We start from the raw sequence: 22091 nt of genomic DNA on the forward strand, positions 1-22091 counted from the left end.
CAATAAAGGTACTCAATGACAATGGCTTCTTCTTTATTTCCTCCATTGGACTACAGCATTGTGACCAGTGCACTTCAGCAACAATAATCATGAAGCCTCTAAAGATTAAATACAGTATTTGCCTAAAGAAAATGTAATCAAAACATGGAAGCTTTTTACATGAGGCATTTTTTTGTTTCACATTCTACTATATAAACTTATAGTTTGGAAATGTGCTTTCATTGTTAAAATGAAAAAGAATGTGTTTGTTTAATGATCATTTAAGAATTAAATGAAACATAAATATTGGCTCATCTGACAAATCCGGTCATGCCTTTCTTAATGTTTTGCTCAGGCCGGAGTAATATTATGTAACATTTGGGCACAAAAATGCATAGTAACAGTCCAAAACTGGAGGCTAATATAGCAAATACTTCCACGGCCACAGTGAACTTCCCAGGAGAGCTGACATGAGCTGGGATGAAAGAGATCCACACGGCCCAGAAGATCAGCATGCTGAAGGTGATAAGCTTGGCTTCATTGAATGTATCTGGAAGCTTGCGTCCGAGGAACGCCAGGAGGAGGCAGAAGAAGGCCAGTAGACCAATATAGCCCAGGACCAGATAAAATCCAGGAGGCCATGGCTCCTTACATTCCACAACAATCTAATAATGTCCAACAAAACATGAAAACTTGATAATGATAATGCATATAGCACAATTTGTAATTTTGTGTTGAGATCCAGTCTACAACTAATAATAAGCATTAAAGCCTTATGTGCAGGATTTAACATCTCAGTCTTGCCAATATCTAATTGTAGTATCAGAAACAACACTGTGGGACACTGTCATTCTTACTTTTCCAGTTGAGGCTTGGTAGGTTGGATTCCTGAATGGGAAGGGAGGCGCACTCAACAGCCAACCAGAACAGAGACATACCTGACAGCAAGATAGGAGGAATGCCAAATATTTTTTTTTAACAAATGCAAAAAATTGATCAAGTTTATTTAAAAGAAGAAGCTGCTCTTTAGCCCTCCCACCTGAGGAGCTGTGGTGCAGAGGATCAGAGTCCTCTGTTGAGAGGGACCAAACAGTTTCAGAGCCCTGGAACCAGGTGCATTAGCCCGGAAAGCCAAAAGAACCACAATGGTCTTAACAAGGAGGCAGGACAGACAGAGGACAAAGCTGATACCGAATGCTGCCTGGCGGACCCTACATGTCCACACAGATGGCTGGCCAATAAAAACCAGGGAACACAAGAAGCAGAGCTTGAGTGACAGAAGAAGCAAAAAACTTATTTCTGAGTTGTTGGCCTTGACGATCGGTGTTGATCGGAAATGGTGAAAGACGGTTGTGATGATGGTCGTCAGGATGATACCCAGCAGTGTGAGTGTGACCAGGATGATGCCCATGGAGTCATAGAAAGACAAGAATTCTTCGACCCCAGCCACACATTTTACCTTGTCTTTGTCTGACCAGTGGTACTCAGGACATTTTGTGCACTCTGTGGAACCTTTGGGGGCATAAACAGCCAACATATCATGTCTAAACACACACACTCAAACTCTACACAAACACAGTTGGCATCTGCACAAGCCTTGATGACTATACAGTTGTTTGGATATCTGTGATTTTAATGGCCTTCTGGTTTTTAGAGAATTTATGAACATATATAATTGAGCATAACATGTTTGGGCTACCAGTCTGGTTGCTGATCTCTCCATCGGCACAGGGCAAACAATCAAAGCAGCAGTGTGGCTCTCCTGGACGTCTGGCCTGCCTGCTGCCAGGGGGGCATGGAGCAGTACACTGAGATACAGGCACCTGAACAAATAAAGGTGTACAATTAGCAATATTTTGTTGGCTGCACACGAATTGCTTGGTGGAAAAAGACTTTTTTAGTGTTGAAAAATTACAGGAATTTTAATGATGTATCCCAGGTCAAATTTAGCACCCTGTAAAGCAAATCATTACTAAGACACATATGAAATCATTTTCGGGAACATGTGACCCACCCGTGATTCTCCTTTGCTCCATACAACAGTGCTCTGTTTAATCTGCAATTGTTGTCTCAATGGAGCTGAACCATCAAAGCTTCCAACTTTAACAAATCTAAAAACAACACAACATTTTTGCAGTCAGGGTAAACAATTTTGAATGACAGTTATAGCCACAAAAACCATTAACTTGGCTTCTCAAGAATATCAGTATTCATTGTATTCATGCGTCTTGAAGAATAATATTCCACCTAAATTCACTCTTGCTGTCTTTCTGCCAGTTAATGATGTCATAGAGAGGAACTGGCTCTCCATTGGAGTCAAAATATACCTTCTCCTCAAACTGGTTGGTGAAATTCACCATCTTCAGATGATGCAGTAACTGTATGAAAGAAGGAAGAAAGAACATAGTGCAGGGACAAGACCAGCAGGCCAAAGAATTATGCAGAAACACAAAAACATATTTAATATTTGATTTATACATATATTTAGTAGTTTTTCAACTCACGTGCCTGGAGGTGAATGTTTTATGTCTCTCACACATTCCATTGTTGTATTCTGCAGAATCACAGTTCAATAATGTGTGCAGAGTATGGGCAATGGCATAAACAGCTTTATACACATTATAGGATATTCTGACCTGAGATACATCAGTATAACTGCTGTCAGTGTACCTCAGATCCTCTGAACCAGTGCATACAGGCTTTTCGTTAGCACCCTTATAGTTTTCATCAGCCGATCTGTTGAATATGCTTGTTTTTTCAACAATAGGCTTCACCAAAGACTTAGAGTTGTTTGGCAAGTCTGAATTGAAATTAACAGCTGTCGTTTCTGATAATTCATCTTCAGTATCTGCATTACTGTTTTTGGATCTGATTCCTCTAAAGTCAAGCTTACAGCCAAAAAGCTTTTCCCAGAACATGTTGACGAATTCCATCCCGGGTCTGGGAGATGGACGGACATTCAACAGGAATTCTTTCAATCCAGAAATCCTAACTCCAGGGAAGGAGAAGCCCAGAGTGCCCTCTAGGAGAGGGTGGAAGTGAGGTGAGGTCAGCAGGCTAGCGGCCACCCAGGATTCACTAGCTACCCACTGGATTCCTGTTGCATTTCTCTTAGCCAGCTGGAAAATTAAGCATGAATAAAAAAAAAAGAATAACTATAGATTACCAACATACTTTGGATATTCCTAATCCACACATTATTTATTCAAACACGGCATGTTTTCATATACATATACATTTACTGAGATTTTTACCTCTAAGAACAGATCCAGCAGCTGTACCTCTGAGGCAAATACCACCACTACCTTTGCAGTTGAACTCTGCAGCCGCTCTGCCATTTCTTGTATATCCGTGGCCCTGGGTGATTTGGGGATAGTCAGATGAAATGCCAGACACCCACCTTGTTGTCGGAACTGATTAGAGAATTCTTGGATGCCATAGTGACTATAGTCATCCTGAAATATATAAAGAAACATTTCGTAAATCATTTTTAATGGACTAATGGCGGGTTGAAAAAAAAAAGTCTTTATCTCACCGTGGTTCCTAATGTGCCCACCCAGAGCCAGCCTAAGAAGGTGACCATCTGAACAAGACCTCTAACTTGAAAGAGATCACTCGGCACAGTTCGCAAGAATGATGGGTACATGTGCTTGTCAGTAAGACAGGAACAAGTGGCAAAGTAACTCACCTATGGGGAGGTAATATTAACTTTATCCTTTTTGAGGTAAGACAAAAGACAAATATAATACAAATATTAAATACTTTTAGATTATTTTTATGTGATTTATTGCAAAACTCAAATAGTGGAAGGAAGGACAGGATATTAAGTAGGAATACTGTGCGTGCCTTATTTATTGCTTTCTTACCAGTGGGAGGTCAAAAGGGCCAAAAGTTTGTGCTACAGCTCTTGTAGGGGAAGAGGATGCAAGGCCGATGACAGCAGGCACAGGAGAATCAGCCAGACATGAGGGAACATTTTTAGCTTGTGTACTGCTATCCACTTTCTCCTCTGTTACATTTGCCGTCATGTCATTTCCATTGTTTTCAAGACTGTGAGGCATTGCTACATAAACTTCAGTGGTTCTCAGAATATTTGTCTTTCCAGTTTCTCCTCCCATGGTTACCCCCTTCATTCTGTACCCCACATGTTTTGAGGGACTGACTAAAGAGAAGAGTGCTTGCAAACTGGTGTGGATATGGTCACAGCTGTCCATGATCCGGTAGCCTAATTTAAGACCTGGTAACAGGCTTGAATTACGGTTAATTTCATCTACTGCAAATGCCATGGTCATCATCCAGCGGAATGCTCTGTGGTCAAAGCTGCAGAAAATGAAATAAAGCTGTATCGCTCTAGGTAATTCATTATGAGACGGAAAACAGTATCACAGCACAATATAAATCATGACACATAAGCAATGTCGAAGCAACATGGAGATCTAATCAGAGCAAGAGGAAATGATTTCAGTCATTTATTTTTTTTAAATGTGATATTTTATAATGGGGGACTATATTAGATATCAAGAGTTTCCTCACCTGCTGCAAGGTGTGAGCTGAGGTTTGCTTTGGTAGCTATGTTGTGGCATAGGGGCCACATAATGCAGAGGGAAAAGACCTCCAATCACAACATCCCCTCCAGACTGCAGGGCCAGAGGCTCACTGTCTGCTATTTTCACACACTGAGGTAAGCTAAAACCAAAACCACGCACTCCCTCTACCCCAAAACCATTCCGTCTCACTGTAAAAGCATCTTCTTCTTTCGCCACACCATTTTCTGAACTTAGTTCTTTTCTTTCCTTTGCACTTTTGAGAACATCAGACATAACTGGAAAAAGCAGGCTAAATATGCTCAAAGAGGCAGCCAGCGTGAAGCTCCAACAAGCTTTGAATGCAGTATCCATACTGACCCATAAAAATAGCGTGTGCTGCAGCCAATTGTTGTCCAGCATAGCCTCTATACAGCTGATGAAGTAGACTATATAATGAGACTAATGCTTGCACTATGTCATAGGTCTATGAGTCATTTCGGGATCAACCAATCAAAATGAAACAGCAGTCTTGGTGCTAAGATTTAAAGAATCCTTATGAGCTGTATGCTCAGTACCTCAGCTGTGTGGCAAATTTCAGAATTTAAATATTATTTATGAAGCATATACATTTCTCATGTGCTAATACTTTGAATCAAAAGTGGAATGATGATTGCAACTAAATCAATTAAATCCTGGAAAAATGGTGGCCATTGCTTCACCATTGCATTAATGATAGCATCAGATCATGCAGTTGTATCCTCAACCACATCAATTTTACTATTCACAAGTGTCTACATGAGTTCAAGAGGAACACATTATATAGTCTGACCTGAAAGGACCATCCTGCAAATGCATGATTTACAGTTTGGTATAAGAATCTAACATTTTCAGTTTACTCAGTCCCACCTGTAGGCCTAATCATGATTATCTTTGCGTAACTTTCCCTGGTGATTGTACTGTGTTGTGCTCTGTGCTCCACTCTCCCTGTGTATTTTATTTCCGGATCAGGATCTGAAAACCTTATTTATTGATTTATGGCAATCCACGTTTCTTGACAAGCAAATGAGTAATAACTGAATCTCCACACGTTACGGTGTTTAGTTTATTGTGTTTTAGGATGAAAGCGTAACCATTTTACATTAGCACAGAGGGCTTTGCAAATGTGTTTTTATTTTTACCATGTAATCATTTATTAATAATTGTCATTGGTTTTCTTGTGTGTACCATTTCTAAAGCCATTAACCTTTGATCTAGGCCTGGGTGATCACAAAGTTTTGATCACACTAGTGAAGTTTTATCTTGGCTGATATCAATAATTCTTAATTTTTTAAACACAGTTTCCTCTCCATCAGCACTGGTTTACACACTCTGGTGTTAAAGAGTTGTGCTTGAGTTATTCCTCACAGTTGGTGTCAAAATACTTGGCCAGCAGCGGAGCTGGTGTGGTGGATATTGAGCTGTTGTTGCCCCGGTAGTCACATCGACCACAATGGCTTGCAGCTGCAGTGTCTCTGGGCTTGTCAGTAGAACAAACAGGCCGGATGGTGGAGAAGTGGCGGGCAGAGCTGGCCTGTCCATAAGCAGCCATATTAGACAGTAAAAAAAGATATTTATATATGCTGTGCAAGTTTACAGTTTTATAGGCAGAGCACGGCTGGCCTTGTCAAGACTGTGACTGGGTCCATCATAGCGCTTCTGATACGCTTCTTTGTTGTTGTCAGCTACCTGGTGCAAACAAACTACACACCTGTTAAATAATTGGCTGTTTGCGTGTCACTTAGCACAGAAGCACGGTCCAAATTCAAGGGATATCATAGGCTGTTCTAATCCAGGACATATATACCCATTTTATCAAACTATTTTCTTATTGCTATCAATGACGTGTCTATCTTGATACATATTGCTATTGGTTTATCACCAAGTCCTACTTGGATCAATCCAAAAAAAAAAACTCACATGTGTAGCAAGAGCATCAGAGCATCATTCTTTTCTCAATAAATGAGCCAACGCTTAACGCCAAAGAACATGTATTTCTTCAAAATATACATTTAGTAATAAGCGTTTAATAAATACACCTATTCGTTGTACACTGTACTACAGTTGCAGTCCTGCAATATAAGTTGCATAGAACTGTCACTATCCAATACATACAAACAGGGACGTGCACATGATTATAAAGGGGCAGGGGCTCAAAGTCAGAAAAGGGCAGTATGTGCGCGTGCATAGCGTGTGCGAAAAAATGTTTCAGGCCTTAATAACACAATATGTAGATTAATTAATGTAAAATGTTATAAACAAAGTACTTATAGAAAGCTAACTTCTTAGCTTTGTATCCTGTGTAGCTGTGAGTGACATAGAATTGCCATTTCTTTTGTGTCAAGAAGTTATTGTCAACATGAGTTTATTCACATTATCATAATACTGAGGTTTAGAAGACATGCAATTCAGCTGCAATTCTTAAAAAGCAATAAAACACTGGTTTGTTATTAGGCTATTTATTGGAGGGCAAGTGCAAACTAGAAATACAGGCTACAAATCTAAAAATGTGACAAAACCAAGAAATTACTACTGTGACTGCTACTGTGAATGTTAGTAGGAACAGCAATGTTTACAACAGCAAAGTCACAACAAGCTCAATATCTGGAAGAAGCTGAAGATTTGTGGCAAGATAAACAGCCGACACAGACAGCTGTCAGAATATTGTCAGATTATTCTTAACTCTCATTAACAAGCAGTTAGCTTAACAAGGACAAATGGACACTCTTCTGAAATATTACTCATATTTAAGCACGCTGAATAAGTGGAAGGCGAGTTGTTAGCCCCCACAAGGAAGTTATGTTAATGCATTTATAACTCACAAAGGTTCAAGTCGCTCCACTGTCACGTCTCATCTACGTGTGTGGTGGAGTTCTGATGAAGCAGCGGCTTCTCTCTCTCTCTCTCTCTCTCTCTCTCTCTCTCTCTCTCTCTCTCTTTGTCTTCAAAATAAGAGCTTTACATTGCACCCCATTGGAGTGTAGAACTGGGTTCTTGGCGGGGGGCTTTTAATTTGAAAGTAGCGACCATTCGTAGAGGGAGAGAGAGCGGAGCCGCAGCGGACAGAGAAGCGGCTTTAGGCTCAACACACTCACAACACCATATTACGTACGAAATGCGTACGGTAGATAACAGTGGCGTTTTTAAACCACCTTTTTTTGACATCCCTTTGCACAACAGGATTTTATTTATTCATTTAAAAAACACACAAAAAGGGCACTTTTTAATAGGAAGTAAAAAGGGCAGGGGCTCAAGCACCCCTTGGGCCTTATGTGTGCATGTGCCTGAAGGTAAAATAAATTTGAATAATTTGTCAAGACTATTTTTAAATAACATTGACCATTAAATATAATTCTCAAACATTTTCAGAAGATTAAAGGTCCACTTTGTAAGACAGTTGATTTTTGAGTCTTATTGCCAACTTGTCAAACACTGATGACCCACCTGACCAACAATCCTTAGGTGTTGATCTTTGACAAGTTGCGAAATTCAGAGCATCACTATTTGACGAGTTGGGAATGAGATTTCAAAATCAACTTTACTCTAAAGTAGCCCCTTAACTAACGACATGTTACTTAATTTATTTTCCCATTAGGTGCTGTTTTGTATTCTTCTCTGGCTTTAGTAAAATAATGTAACACTTTGGAGCAAACATACAGAACAACAAGCCAAAGCTGGAGGCCAGAATGGCAAATGACTCCACTGCATCTGCATAATTTCCAGGGGAGCTGATATAAGCAGGAATGAATGCCAGCCACACAGCACAGAAAATAAGCATGCTAAAAGTGATAAACTTGGCTTCGTTGAAGTTGCCTGGCAATTTACGGGCTAAAAAAGCTAGACCAAAGCACAGACAGGCCTGTAGACCTATGTATCCAAGAACACACCAGAATGCGAGGCTGGAGCCCACATTACATTCCAGTATGATCTTTGAGCGTTCATATTGTGCATTTTGGGATGGAAAAGGGGGGGAATCAATGAGCCAGGCAGCACAGATAACCACCTGAACTACAGTACAACCAAAGATGATGACCCTCTGCTGCTTGGGTCCCAACCACTTCATGATGTTGTCTCCTGGCCTGGTGGCAGTGAAAGCAGCCAACACTACCAGAGTCTTCCCCAGGATGCAGGAGAAGCACAGTGAAAATGTGATGCTAAAGGCAGTGTGGCGCAGCATGCAAGACCAAGATGTTGGCTCTCCAATGAACACCAGGGAGCACAGGAAACAAAGAGTCAGTGCAAACAGAATGAAGAAACTGAGTTCAGAGTTATTTACACGGACAATGGCTGTATTTCTATGATAGACAAAGATTGCAAAAACAGCTATAGTGAGGCAGGCACCCACCACAGAGGTCACTGTCAGAGCTATACCCAAGGAATCATAGGCCAAGAACTCCACCTTCTTGGGAATGCAGGCTGTTCTGCCTTTGTTTGACCAGAAGTCCTCAGGACAAAATGTGCACTCTATTGAATCTAAAGGGAAAAGAGTCAAAAGAAGAGTAGCTAAAATATTCAGTATTCAAATATTCCTTGACTAGGAATATACATTTGAAATGTTGTGATTGTTATTGCTTATTGGCTTGAAGCTCACTTGTCTGATTGCTAAATTTGCCACTCTCACATGGTACACAGTCAAAGCAGCAAACGGGCTCCCTATGACGGACAGCCCTACGGGACCCTGGATGACAGCTGGTACTGCATACAGACACTGGCACCTAGAGAGCAGATCATATCATTCAGCTCTGCAGTGTTAAATACATGTGCTGGAATAAGTGGTAAAGTACTTAATTTGTCCAATCCCAAATAGCAAAACTATACCAGACACCCTCATCGGTCCACATTCCATTTGGAATGATGGCACTTGCAGTGATACTGTTGACCAGGTCTGGCACTGTACAGAGTGTGCCTGTTTGCCAGATCTGAGCCACAAGCAGGTCATACCAATATAACAAAAAATACCATTTTAAACATTGATTGGGCCATATATAAATTGCTTTAAATTGGATGGCTTTTTGTGCAGTTGATTAAACATAAACAATTTACAGCAGTCAATTTAGACTCTAAGAAACTGTGCTGAGAATTTGACAATCTGACATTATATATGCATTTTGTGCATTTGTACTGTTGAAAAAAAACAAAAAAACAATGTGAGCAGCTTGCCTCACTCTGATGGCCTGCCCATATTATCCTGTCCTCCTGGATCACCAGCTCCTCTCCAGCAGGCTTGGTTCCATCAAACAACCCCACATTGACAAACTCAATGTTCCTGCCTGTGCCTCTCTGCCAGTTTATGATATCATAATAGGGTATGGAGTCGCCTTTCAGGTCAAAGTTCACCTCCTCCACAGCAATGTTAAATGTCACTTCCTGTAGGTAGTACTGAAGCTTGAACACCAACAGATAACATTAATCACTCTTTCAAATGAGATTCTCAACATAATACTATGAGAATACTGGATCATACCTGCCAGGGTTGTATGTTATTGCTTGAAGAACAGGAGTTGTTTTGGAAGGGCCCACTGCCTGGTTGACAGAGAAGAAGGTTGTGGAGGGAATGAGCAATTGCATATACAGCCTTATAGACATTGTATGCAACTCTAGGGCTGGATGTATTCATGTAGGCTGAATGCTGCTCCAACAGGGACTCCTGCCCTGAGCAGGGAGGCAACTGGGAGCCTGAGGACAGAGAAGGACTGCAACCATACAGAGCCTCCCACAGCTCCTTAACCAGGAGGTTACTGGGATACGTCTGAGGGTTTACTGTCTGCAGGTAGTCACTGAGTCTTGATATATGTCCTTTCCTGATGCCAAAACCAATGGTGCCACCCATGTAAGGGAAATACTCGCTGCCTGTAAATACAGATGCCGTGACCCAGGCCTCACTAGCCACCCACTGGATTCCAGTGATGTTCTGCATCATGTAATCTCTCAAGAAAGGTGCCATCTCCCCCTCGGATGAAAATACCACCACCACTTTTGCCAAAGAACTTTGCATCACCTTCTCATAAAAAACAGATAATGGAGTAGGACAGAGTTTCACAAGAAAAAGAGAGGGAAAAAACATGACAGGGTAAAAATATGTGACTTTTAGTAAGACTGTTAGATAATATTAAATAACTGCACTGTTTAAAGATTAAAATAAACAAAGATTGTGATAGACAGCATTGTGATCTATGAACCCCTTCAGATTGGGTCCATGGAAGTATAAGATTAAATGAATATTTATTGCTATAAAACTGACTTCAGTGTGTCTTTGTTTCTACCTGGATGATCTCCAACATCCTCTGGCGATTGTACAGCAAAGGGATGATTACTTGGTATGCTACACATACATTGGTACCCTGTAATTCTCTCAGTAAACCTTCCACAGCAAAGCGCCCATATTCACGGTCCCCTCGCACCAGGCCAACCCAAGTCCAGTTGAAGTGTACCAGCAGCTGAGCAATGGCCTTCACCTGTTTTCAACAGAAACAAGACTGGATCTGAAATCAGATATATACAAAAAAGGAAAAACAAGATATGTACAATTGTTCATTCTGGTGCAAAATGTATTTAATAATAATAATAATAATAATAATTTAATTTAGGAGGTATGAGGTTTACAATTTAACACCAAACATGTCATTTTACTCATACAGCACTAAAAGGTTATCAAACCCTTCCAAATTCTAAAGCCAAACAATCACCTGATAGTCATCATTAGGGATTACCCTGAAGAACGTAGGATATTGTCTTCTGTCCGACAGACATGCGCATGAAGAAAAGTAGCTAATCTGTGTATAGAAGGGAAAACAGAGTAAAGTAAAAAAGATTAAAGAGACACAAAAAAATTAAATCATGTTGAGTGAATTTTTAGTTTGAAGCGATTTTATGTAACTCTTAAATAAAAAAAGCTTTTAAAAAATTGTTAGTGACTTATAATTCAGAGAATAGTCTCTCTTTCAATTGTATATGAAACGTCTGTTCATGTAAATTTTAACTTGGTTTGATTGCCCATGGGGAGTACGTAGTGCTTTACGGTGTTGTCCACAAATTTCACAATAGAGTTCTCTCCATGTCTGAGATTACAGTTGTGGGTGTACAGCATGAACATGAGAGTGCTCTGCACAAAACCCTGGGCTACTTCAGAGTGGAGCACCTGGGAAGAAGGTGTGACTGCCAATCAGAAATGCCTATGTGTCCAATATCCCATGGCGAAGTGTGTTACCCAAGCCCAGAGTGCTATATTTGCAACATTCTGATGCAGTTGTTATTTTCAAGGTGCGTGAAGACTGAGTGGAGGGCAGTGGTGATACCATCTATGTAGAACTATCAGCTCTGAATGCAAACTGGTGAGGTTTAAGGCTGGCAGGGATGTTGTCTTTGATGAGAACCAGTTTTTTAAAGCAGTTCATCAGGTTGGGGCCAGAGGGTTGTAATAGTTTCCACTAGACAGACTGTAGACCAGGGGTACTCAAATACAAATCTTAAAGGGCCACAAAGATTTTTTTGAATGACTCAGAGGTCCATGTATTGAGGTCGGTCAGGCCACATGCATTAATACTGTAATATTCAAAACAAAATGTCCTTTTCATTCTAAACAACAAAATACAAACTAAAATAAAATGTAATTTCCATTTTAACATAAATTAAAATACGTAGTTGAATATTTCCTCTTTTGGTTTGTCTTCAAACATTGTGTCCATCACTTCAGTCATGCATTATTTTATTTCATTGTGACATAGATGTGACAAGAATCCTGCTTGCAGCTTGATATGACGATTTCAGTGCATTTATTTGTGTTTTGCTTATCTCTGAATTTTAAGGAAATGTCTCTTCAAAATTCCTATGCTTCGTCTCGTAATGCCGTCAAATTGGAAATCTTCATCACAGCTTCTCCTGGCATATTGTAACGCCACTTGTTGACTGTGGCACAATGGATCTTGGGTATTCTGTTGTTGTTGGTGTAATTATGGTTCGTGAATGTGTTTGTGAATAAGATGATATGTAAGATGGTTGTGGGTTATTTCACGTCATCTGTTCTGTGATTAAATGGTGTTTTAACAAGGATGATACAAATTTTCGCACCGTGAGTGAAAGGGTGTTTGCCGGGAGAAACTCCCCATCCGTTACACTTTTTGCAACATTGAATATACATGAGGTCGCTAATGTTAGCTAAAACTTGTCAAACTGCGCAAGGCGGTAAAGTAAGACGAATTATTTAAAACCGCTGCATTGTCAGATACGTGGAGATTGTCGCGGTTGGAGGCAGAATAAACGCAACTTTGGAGATCCTATTTCTGCGAGTTGCCGAGTATCACTGTCCACTTTGTCATAACAGTTTACTTGGAAACACGCCATATTCAATCTCTTACCACCAGCAAAATGTGAATACACGAAGTGCTCCGAAAACGAAAGTGAAAGTTGCGCTCTGTCTGTGTATCGTTGGCATGGAGACAAGTCCCGGTATACACGTGCTGACCCAACCAAAACACATAGTGAAGGAATAATAGTTCGGGGGCCACAAACAGGAGGCCGGCGGGCCGGATGCGGCCCGGGGGCCGCCTATTGAGGACCGCTGCTGTAGACTTTTTCGGTTGAGGGATGATGGTGGCTGTCTTGAAGCATTTGGGGACTGTCTCCTTTGACAGTGATATGTTAAACATGTCAGTAATGACAGAAAAGAGCTGGTTGGCATATGTTGTTTGTTCATGGCCTGGGTTGTTGTCAGGCCCAGCAGCATTAGCTTACATTTACTCAACTATTGATACTTAGAGTCTGGAGAGATACTGGTCTGGAGACAGAGTAAACTTCAGAGTTCTATGTTAAGTGTATCTTGTAATGTGGCCTCACACATGATGGAGGTGCTCCTGCTTTTGCAGTTTGTGGTGATCTGGATTGCCTGCTATGTCTTCATTTTTGAAATGTCTCTTCAATGTTTCCTGATGTGCACAGGCTGGTGGAATGTAGATGAAAATGTTCTAAGGACTGTTAAAGACTGTCCATTAAAATCAATACCTACACTGTTATTTCGTCATGTGACTCCAGATGACATCGTAAAGTTCTTGTTTAAATGTTTACATTTGGGGTAATGTAAATAGCAGCGACAAAAACACTGGTGAATCTCTTAGTATATATATAGACAGCAGACAATATGGTTGGCATTTTAATATCAAAAATGTGTGTCCTCCTGGTTAATAATGTTTTTTTTTTCATCAATTGTATTTTAAAATTTCTTCTTAAACTCTTGCAAACCACATTCAAAAACTCACTTCAGTACTACATTGGAAAATATGGAAAATACAACTGATACTGAAAAGAACAAATTCTCCGCATTTGAAATTCTATGGGGTGACATATTACAAGCATCAGCCCTGATCGTATTGATGAAGTGTCAAGTAATGAAGACAACTGTGTGTACTTGATAGAGATTGATTGTGCCCACTCCGCTGATTCTATCATATATATATATATATTAGGGCCGGGACTCGATTAAAAAAATTATTTGAATTAATCAGAGGCTTTGTAATTAATTAATCGAAATTAATCGCATTTTAATCGCATATAAATATTTGACCTGAGAACAGTGAGAAGCAATTTTTTTCACATGGATTTTAGTATACCATTGAATAATGACTGAATACATAAGCTTAAGCAACAAAACATTGTTTGGGTTTTTTTTTTCAAGACCAACAGACCAGTGCAATTTTTGCCATAAAGTTTAGCAATAGCTTATTTAGGAATACATTTCAGAGATGCAGGTAGCCTATAGGTAGGTAGACCTTCTGTAAACTATAACACTTTGTTTTTTAAGTAAAACACAATACTTTCAAGTACATTCAGAACATTGGAAACCCTGACTATTAGAAAACATCTATCTTCAGAGGCCATAACAGACTTTACCAACAGTTGATCTAAACAAATCAATTTCAGTCCAACTCTCTGTAAATAACCTTGGCCAAAACAATAAACAGTTCAACATAAAGTGCCAGTTGCAACAACAACATAATAAATAGTTGCTTAGCATTTAGGTGATATCTGAGGCTTGATATGCTGCGGTGATACGCGAACTCCTTCTTGCATAATTTGCACACAACCGTGCTCTTATCTACGCTGCCATCCGTCCGCTTTTTAAAACAAAATTTCCCATCCACGGGGCCAACCAGGGCAGTCTCATCTGCTTCTTCGTTCATTGTTGTTGTCTGAAGTCATGAACGCAGTGTTGGGCAAGCTACTCGAAAAAAGTAGTGAGCTAAGCTACAAGTTACTCTACATTAAATTAAGCTTCACTACACCAAAGCTACTCCCCAGAGAAATGTAGCAAGCTAAGCTACAGCAAAATGGCAAAAGTAGCTCAACTACATCAAGGGAACTTCATTCCAAGTCAAAGCTATCTCAGTGATCAATAAAATTATCAATCAGACAGATAAGCAGGCAAAAATGTTACATTCAATTGTTTATTAAACAATAATTTGTGCTTTCACTATTTTGTATATTTTATTATTCAACTATCAATGCACACTTAATTCTAACATCCATGGACAGACATTCACCTTGCTACCACAGCAATATCCACCTGACTTACACTAATGGACAGTTTCCTACACTGTAGCATATTAACATAATTAAACAGCAAATAGTATATTATAGTTGTAGTTTTCGTTAAGGTTCTCTAGTCTTCTAGTTTCAGCTTTATAATTTATATTTGATATTTGAGTTAGTCTATTTAGTTATTGTATATAATTCAGCCTTTAATTGTTTTTGTTTCTTTTACCTACCTCATTGTTTTTGTATTTTGATTTATGTCAAGTGGCTGTAACACTTTAATTTCCCTTTGAGATTAATAAATTACTCTATCCATCAACCAGTGTCTCATATAACTGGCAGTTTCAAAAGTGGTATTTTTATTAAGCCCACTTTGTAGTAGTAGCTGTATCTACATACATTTTAAGCTAATCATTTTGACTAATCACCATACTTTGGTTTTGTAGAAAATGCATTTTTGCTGTACCCTGTGCTGGTTAAAAATTACAAAAGTAATAATTCAGAGTAATGTAAACTTTTCATATGTTTCTCTATTCTCTTATTTCCCCATCTCTTACCTCCTATATGTAACGTTACTGTATTTGTTTATTATTCAAGTTATTCTTTTGCATCCCTCGGGATCAACTCGTCTCCGTCCTCCTCACCCTCTGCCATCTTTCCATCAAGTAACGTAACTCACTCAAGCTAACCTGTCTGTGCAGCAGACACGTTGTAGGCAAGGATTAGTCCGTGGTGTCACCGTCATACGGAAGTGCTTCTGTCGGCTCCACACGGCCATGTGTAGCGGTGGCATCACCGACTTATCCTTTCATTTCAGACCGCGACAGACAGCTCCGCTGCGCTGAACTTCAGAGGTGTTCATAAAAATGTAGCTTGTGTGGACGCTACCGCGCTACTTGGTCAATAAAAGAGCAAAGCTACTGAAAAGCTATTTTATTCAGAAAGTAGCGACGCTACCACCACGCTACTGAGAAATGTAGTTAAACTAGTGCCCAACACTGCATGAACGCTATGCATGAACGTTTGTTGGTGCTCCAGTATAATCGGTACCCCTGAAATTCATCCAGTGAGAAATGTTCCGCGGTGCAAAAATTAATGCAATTAAAATGTGTTAATTTTTTTAACGCGTTATTTTTTGTGTAATTAATTAATCGTAATTAACGCGTTAAAGTCCCGGCCCTAATATATATATGTATATATATATACAGGGTTCGTATGGGTGCTTGAAATCCTTGAAAGTGCTTGAATTTCAATGTTGTGTTTTCAAGGTCTGAAAAGTGCTTGGATTTTTGTTTAAGTGCTTGAAAGTACTTGACATTATAACTCTGTGTCTTTCACAAAATTGGGATCAGACTGGATAATTAAATTCTGAAGTTTTTGCTATTATGAAATATAATTTTAGATGTTTACAGCATAATACAATGTACATAATTGTGATAAAAAGTGAAGGAAAAAATCACGAGTATATATATTCCTGTAGATATGTATTTTACTCCAGCAATAAGGTGCTGGAAAATCTTAATAATGACCCTTAAAAGTGCTTGAAAAGTGCTTGAATTTGACCTTGAAAAATGTGTACGAACTCTGTATATATATATATATATATATATATATATATATATATATATATATATACATATATATTCATATGTATAATAATAATAATAATAATAATAATAATTATGATGATGATGATGATGATGATTATTATTATTACATATAAAAAAAGAAAATTATAAAACATCAAATTATAGGGGAACTTTTTAGGGGATAACAAAAGAAACGATTCATAATTACCAACGGGATTCTGAATGGCTGTAGGATTCTTGACAACACAATAGACAGTGCAGAACCAGACTCCCCAACCACAGCGAGGAGTGGAGAGGCCCCGCTACACATGGGAGAGTCGTCCTCACTCAGCCCATTCAGCATAGCAAGAGCAGCCCTCTGGCCAGTCAGTGGATATGCACACGAATCAAAGATTTTGTATCCAAGGGTGTAATTGGGCAGTAGCTCTTCACTATGGTTTATCTCCTCCACTGCCAGCCTCATAGTCTGTGCCCAGCGGAAAGCTCTGGGATCAAAGCTGTAGCCCAACAGACAAAGATACACACACACAGATCAATCAATCAATCAAATTTTATTTGTATAGCCCTTTACAATATCCAGACGGTACCCAAAGTGCTTTACACACATCTGTGCTTTTACAGATGAATACAGTGAGTCTGGAGAAAAGGTTAAATTAAAGGCAGAGATTATGTTTTTGATCTGAAGTGAGTAGAAATTGCACTGTTGCATCACAGTTGTGATTAAGTAACTGAATTGTTTGCTTTTGATATGTTCATATTACATTTTATCGTTTGTTTCTACTGTGCTGCAAAGATATCTTTGGTAATGCTTTATTTCACAGTCTTAATAGCAAGTAATTCCCTAATAGTGTCATCCTGAAAGACCCATTTAATTGAAACAAATTCTAGGAAAAGTGTATACAATGTTTAGCTGGTCCACTTCCTAGTATGAATTTGAGTTATTTGCTTGTGCAAGCCAGAGGAATTTTCAGAAATATTAATTGTACCAAATTAAACAGTTCATAGAAGAACATTTTTTGTAAATCATTCAGAAAACATGAGGAAATTACACATCCATAAAATAAAGTATTACAATTGTATATATACCCAATACATTTCCAATATATTTGGATTATACTATAAATCAAAGTGCAAGTTAGTTCAAGCCATCAATATTCATGAGACACCATATGTTTTTACAATCTGCATGTATTAAACTCACCCATTGCACTTTACCGGCGGGGGTCTATAGGTGCTGTTGAGGTCTGGCATCTCCTGGTTATAGTGAATTGGGAAGACTCCCCCAATTATATAGTCACCCTTAGCGACAAAACCCGGCTGATAGTTGTTTTGAAGCTTGCACACACGGGCTGCAGATGGGGGTAAAGAGATGAAGCTGGAAATCGGGTTATAAGTTATAGTGAAAACAGAGTAAAGTATGGGGAATAAGACATGTGGACTCATATTGTAACACAGTCACAAAGAGAGAGAGAGCGAGAAAAAGGGAGAGAGCAAGGTAATAGGCAAGTTATATAGTGTTTGTGACCTTATTATTACGTCATCAAGATATCAAGACACTGGACACCAGCAGCCCAGCCTGATTTACTAAAGTGAGTATATATATATATATATATATATATATATATATATATATATATATATATATATATATATATATATATACATACATACATGTATACATATACACATACAGGCAAGTCTGAAATTATTCATACCCCTGGCAAATTTTGACTTAAAGTTACTTTTATTCAACCAGCAATGTTTTTTTTTTTATCCAGAAATGACACAGGCTTCTCCCAAAACATAATAAGACAATGTACAAGAGGCATCATTGTGGAAAAACAAATCCTAAGCTCTTATTTATATATGAACAAAAAGTGGCATGTCCAAAATTATTCGTACCCTTCTCAAAAAATAAATAAAAAGCCTTTATTGGCTATTACAGCAATCAAACGCTTCCTATAATTGCTGACCAGCTTTTTGCATGTCTCCACTGGTATTTCTGCTCATTCATCTTCAGCGATGAGCTCCAACTCTTTCAGGTTGGAGGGTTTCCTTGCCATCACCCTGATTTGGCTCCCTCCACAGATTCTCAAAGGATTCAAGTCAGGACTCTGGCTGGGCCACTGCAAAACATTAATGTTTTTGTCTGCTAACCATTTCTTCACCGCTTCTGCTGTGTGCTTTGGGTCGTTGTCGTGCTGAAATGTCCACTGGTGCATGTCCACTGGTGCCCAAGTCCAAGTGTCTCTGCAGACTGCCTGATGTTGTTGTTGAGAATCTTGATGTATTGCTCTATATTCATGGTGCCGTTTACTGTGATTAGGTTCCCTGGTCTATTGGCTGAAAAACACCCCCAAAGCATTAGGTTCCCACCACCATGTTTGACAATGGGGATAGTGCTCATATTGTTGAAGGCTTCTCCTTTTTTACGCCAAATAAAGGATACATCATTTTGGCCAAACAATTCAATTTTGTTTCATCTGACCATAAAACAGAAGAACAGAAGTCTTCTTCTTTGTCCAGATGAGCATTTGCAAAAGTCAAGCGGGCTTTTGTGTGCTTGATCTGGAGAAGTGGCGTCCTCCTTGGTCTGCGTCCATGGAACCCAGCAGTTTGCAGTGTCCGTTGGACTGTCTGCCTTGAAATGTTGCCACCAGCAGAGCCCATATTCACCATGGTGGCCTTGGTGGTGATCCTTGGACTCTTTTTTGACTTTCTCACTATCCTCCTGGCCAGCACAGGTGTCACTTTTGGCTTCCGACCACGTCCTTTGAGATTTTCCACAGTGAGGAACGTCTTTTAATAATACTTTGCACTATAGCCACTGGAAATTGAAAACATTTGGATACGGCCTTATAGCCTTTTCCTGACTTGTGAACAGCCACAATGCACAGCTGCAGGTCCTCAATGAACTCCTTTGTCATAGCCATGACTGTCCATAGACCAATTGCAGAGAGCTGCTGTTTTCCACCTGTTGAGTTGATGAAAACAGCTGTTCCCAATGATGCTTTAGAACAGCCTGGACTATTTGGAATGGTATGGAACTTTGAATTTTCCCATAGACTGTGATAGTTTGCAAAGGGTATGAATCATTTTTGGACATGCCGCTTTTTGTTCAAATGTAAATAAAACCTATTATGTTTTGGGAGAAGCTTGTGTCATTTCCGTATAAACCCTAACCCTAAAACCCTATCAAAAATATATATATATATATACACTACTCACAATAAGTTAGGGATATTGTTATTTACATGAGTGCTTTTCCTATTTGTTCTGAATTTTAATGAAATAAGTAAAAGTTCCCTTTGATATTACTAATAATGAATGAGAAGAAACACCATTTTTATTAGTTTAATATTTATCACCCCAAAAATTTAGACAATAACAAGGAATACCCCAAATAACAAAAATTGACAATGTCAGTAGCGGGTGTTTCCACCATTTGCCGCAATGACAGCTTGACAGCAACGTCTCATGCTCCTCACTAGCCTCATGATGTTGTTCTGAGGCAATGCGTTCCACTCCTCCACAAGTGCTACATGCAGTTCTGCCAGGTCACGTGGGGGTGGGGTACGATCATCCAGTCTCTGCTTCAGCTGGTCCCAGACGTGCTCTATGGGGTTCAGGTCAGGGGACATTGCTGGCCATACCATATGAGGCACTCCGACTTCCTGAAGTCGAGCTGTGACAATTCTGGCACGATGTTGTGGAGCATTATCGTCCATGAACGGAAAGTTGGGGGTGTGCTGGCGGAATTGGGGGATGATGATGGGTTCTATGATGTCTCTGAGGTAAGAACGTGCAGTGACTGAGCCATCTACAATAACCAAATCTGTTTTGCGCTGACTGGTGATGCCTGCCCAGACTGTTGCACCTCCTCCACCAAAGGGAACCTTGAGGACCATGTTGACCTCGGCATATCGCTCACCTCGCCTTCTCCAGCAACGCTGACAACCATCATTTCTGTGCAAGGTGACCCGACACTCATCAGGGAACAGGACGGTAGACCACTGCTGCATTGTCCAGGTCACATGGTCTTGTGCAAACGTTCACGGCGGTGTCTTGGTGTCAGTGGAGTCACCTGCAACGGTCGTCTGGCATTCAAGCCAAAGCAGTGGAGTCGGTTTCGAATGGTTTGTCTGGAAACCCTAGTACCCCTCACATCTCGTAACTGGGCCTGCAGCTGTGTGGCAGTTGCATAACGATGTCTGAGTGCATAGGTCCTTAGGTACTGGTCATCGTTGCGGTCTGTCACTCGTGGGGCTCCACTCCTGGGTCTGTCACGAACTCTGCCAGTAGTTCTGTGTCTTGATGCAAGTCTGCTGATGACACTTTGAGACACACCAAGTTCACGAGCAACATCTGACTGCCTGCCACCGACCCGAAGGCGCGCTATGGCCAGGTGGCGCTGCTCGTCCGTTAAGTGACGTCGTGTGTTCATGGCTGTTTGAATGATGAACTTGGAATGACTTACTGACAACACCAGCTTTTTATACCCACAGAATGTTGAAATTGATGCCACATTGAAAAGGGTTGTCTTTTAGTTTTTGGTATTGGCCCCAATATGTAAGGCACACTGTACACAGTGAGACCATTACATGGAAAACACAAAATGAGGTGTGTCTATCACCCCAATTCAATTGCCTCCCTATCCCAAAACTCTCTGAAGTGAAACAAACACCGTATGTATGAAATCCACTGAGTTTCTCACAATATCCCTAACTTATTGTGAGTAGTGTATATATATATATATATATATATATATATATATATATATATATATATATATATATATATATATAATATACATATATATACATATATATATATATATATATATATACATATATATATATATATATATATATATATATATATATCTATATATATATATATACATATATATACATATATATATATATATATATATATATACATATATATATATATATATATATATATATATATATATATATATATATATATATACATACAGAAAGCAAGCTAGCAAGTCAGATCAGCTAGTTTAGTAGAAAAGTGGTAAACCGAATAGTCAGCCTCAATGTATCCACATTTTTTAGATAGCACATGTGGACACACTGTGGGGACTGCCTAATGAGAAAAAGGAAACTCAGTTTACAGTTCACAACATCTTAGCTGTAGCAGAGATTGCCATAAGCTAATTTACATCTGTAGTTCCTGTTCAGAAAACATGAGTATAAAATATACTACAAGACAATACATAATCGTGTGTGTGTGTGTGTGTGTGTGTGTGTGTGTGTTTTAGTACTGTATATTTACCCTAACCAATGAAGGTGTTATTTTTGGTGATGTCACAACTATTGTATCTGGGCGGTCCCCTCAGCTTTATCAATGCGATCTAAAGTAGTAAAGTCCACTGCGACCTGAAAAATCAGTATTCTTTGTATGTAAC

The 22091-nt window shown here is 39.4% G+C and overlaps 2 protein-coding genes across 2 annotated transcripts; both read right to left on the reverse strand.

Annotated features, from left to right (window-relative positions):
• Positions 1 to 46: 46 nt before the first annotated feature.
• LOC115571970 (extracellular calcium-sensing receptor-like) lies at positions 47 to 4097 on the reverse strand. The gene is made up of 11 exons (XM_030401686.1): positions 3846 to 4097; positions 3515 to 3667; positions 3234 to 3434; positions 2853 to 3098; positions 2484 to 2699; positions 2227 to 2357; positions 1994 to 2090; positions 1679 to 1802; positions 1019 to 1491; positions 837 to 917; positions 47 to 644 (listed from the first exon to the last, which is right to left on the reverse strand). Exons 1-11 carry the CDS (start codon positions 4095 to 4097, stop codon positions 291 to 293), a joined length of 2328 nt encoding a protein of 775 aa, XP_030257546.1. The 3' UTR covers positions 47 to 290.
• A 4004-nt stretch (positions 4098 to 8101) lies between these two features.
• Positions 8102 to 20507, reverse strand: LOC115596379 (extracellular calcium-sensing receptor-like). The gene is made up of 8 exons (XM_030441441.1): positions 20188 to 20507; positions 17856 to 17989; positions 16863 to 17151; positions 11228 to 11314; positions 10805 to 10996; positions 10006 to 10539; positions 9720 to 9926; positions 8102 to 9003 (listed from the first exon to the last, which is right to left on the reverse strand). Exons 1-8 carry the CDS (start codon positions 20380 to 20382, stop codon positions 8122 to 8124), a joined length of 2520 nt encoding a protein of 839 aa, XP_030297301.1. The 5' UTR covers positions 20383 to 20507; the 3' UTR covers positions 8102 to 8121.
• Between the last annotated feature and the right edge of the window lie 1584 nt (positions 20508 to 22091).

Source organism: Sparus aurata, chromosome 2, assembly GCF_900880675.1.
Source record: "Sparus aurata chromosome 2, fSpaAur1.1, whole genome shotgun sequence".
Taxonomy (NCBI): domain Eukaryota; kingdom Metazoa; phylum Chordata; class Actinopteri; order Spariformes; family Sparidae; genus Sparus; species Sparus aurata.

Coding starts and splice junctions, on each gene's coding strand:
- LOC115571970 (XM_030401686.1), bottom strand. CDS start 4,097: ATGGGAGGAGAAACTGGAAAGACAAATATTCTGAGAACCACTGAAGTT. Junction 1,803..1,993: donor GGAGCAAAGGAGAATCACGG/GTGGGTCACATG, acceptor TTATTTGTTCAG/GTGCCTGTATCTCAGTGTAC. Junction 918..1,018: donor TCTGCACCACAGCTCCTCAG/GTGGGAGGGCTA, acceptor TCTTGCTGTCAG/GTATGTCTCTGTTCTGGTTG.
- LOC115596379 (XM_030441441.1), bottom strand. CDS start 20,382: ATGGACGATAATGCTCCACAACATCGTGCCAGAATTGTCACAGCTCGA. Junction 10,540..10,804: donor GGATGTTGGAGATCATCCAG/GTAGAAACAAAG, acceptor TTTTATGAGAAG/GTGATGCAAAGTTCTTTGGC. Junction 9,927..10,005: donor ATAACATACAACCCTGGCAG/GTATGATCCAGT, acceptor TTGGTGTTCAAG/CTTCAGTACTACCTACAGGA.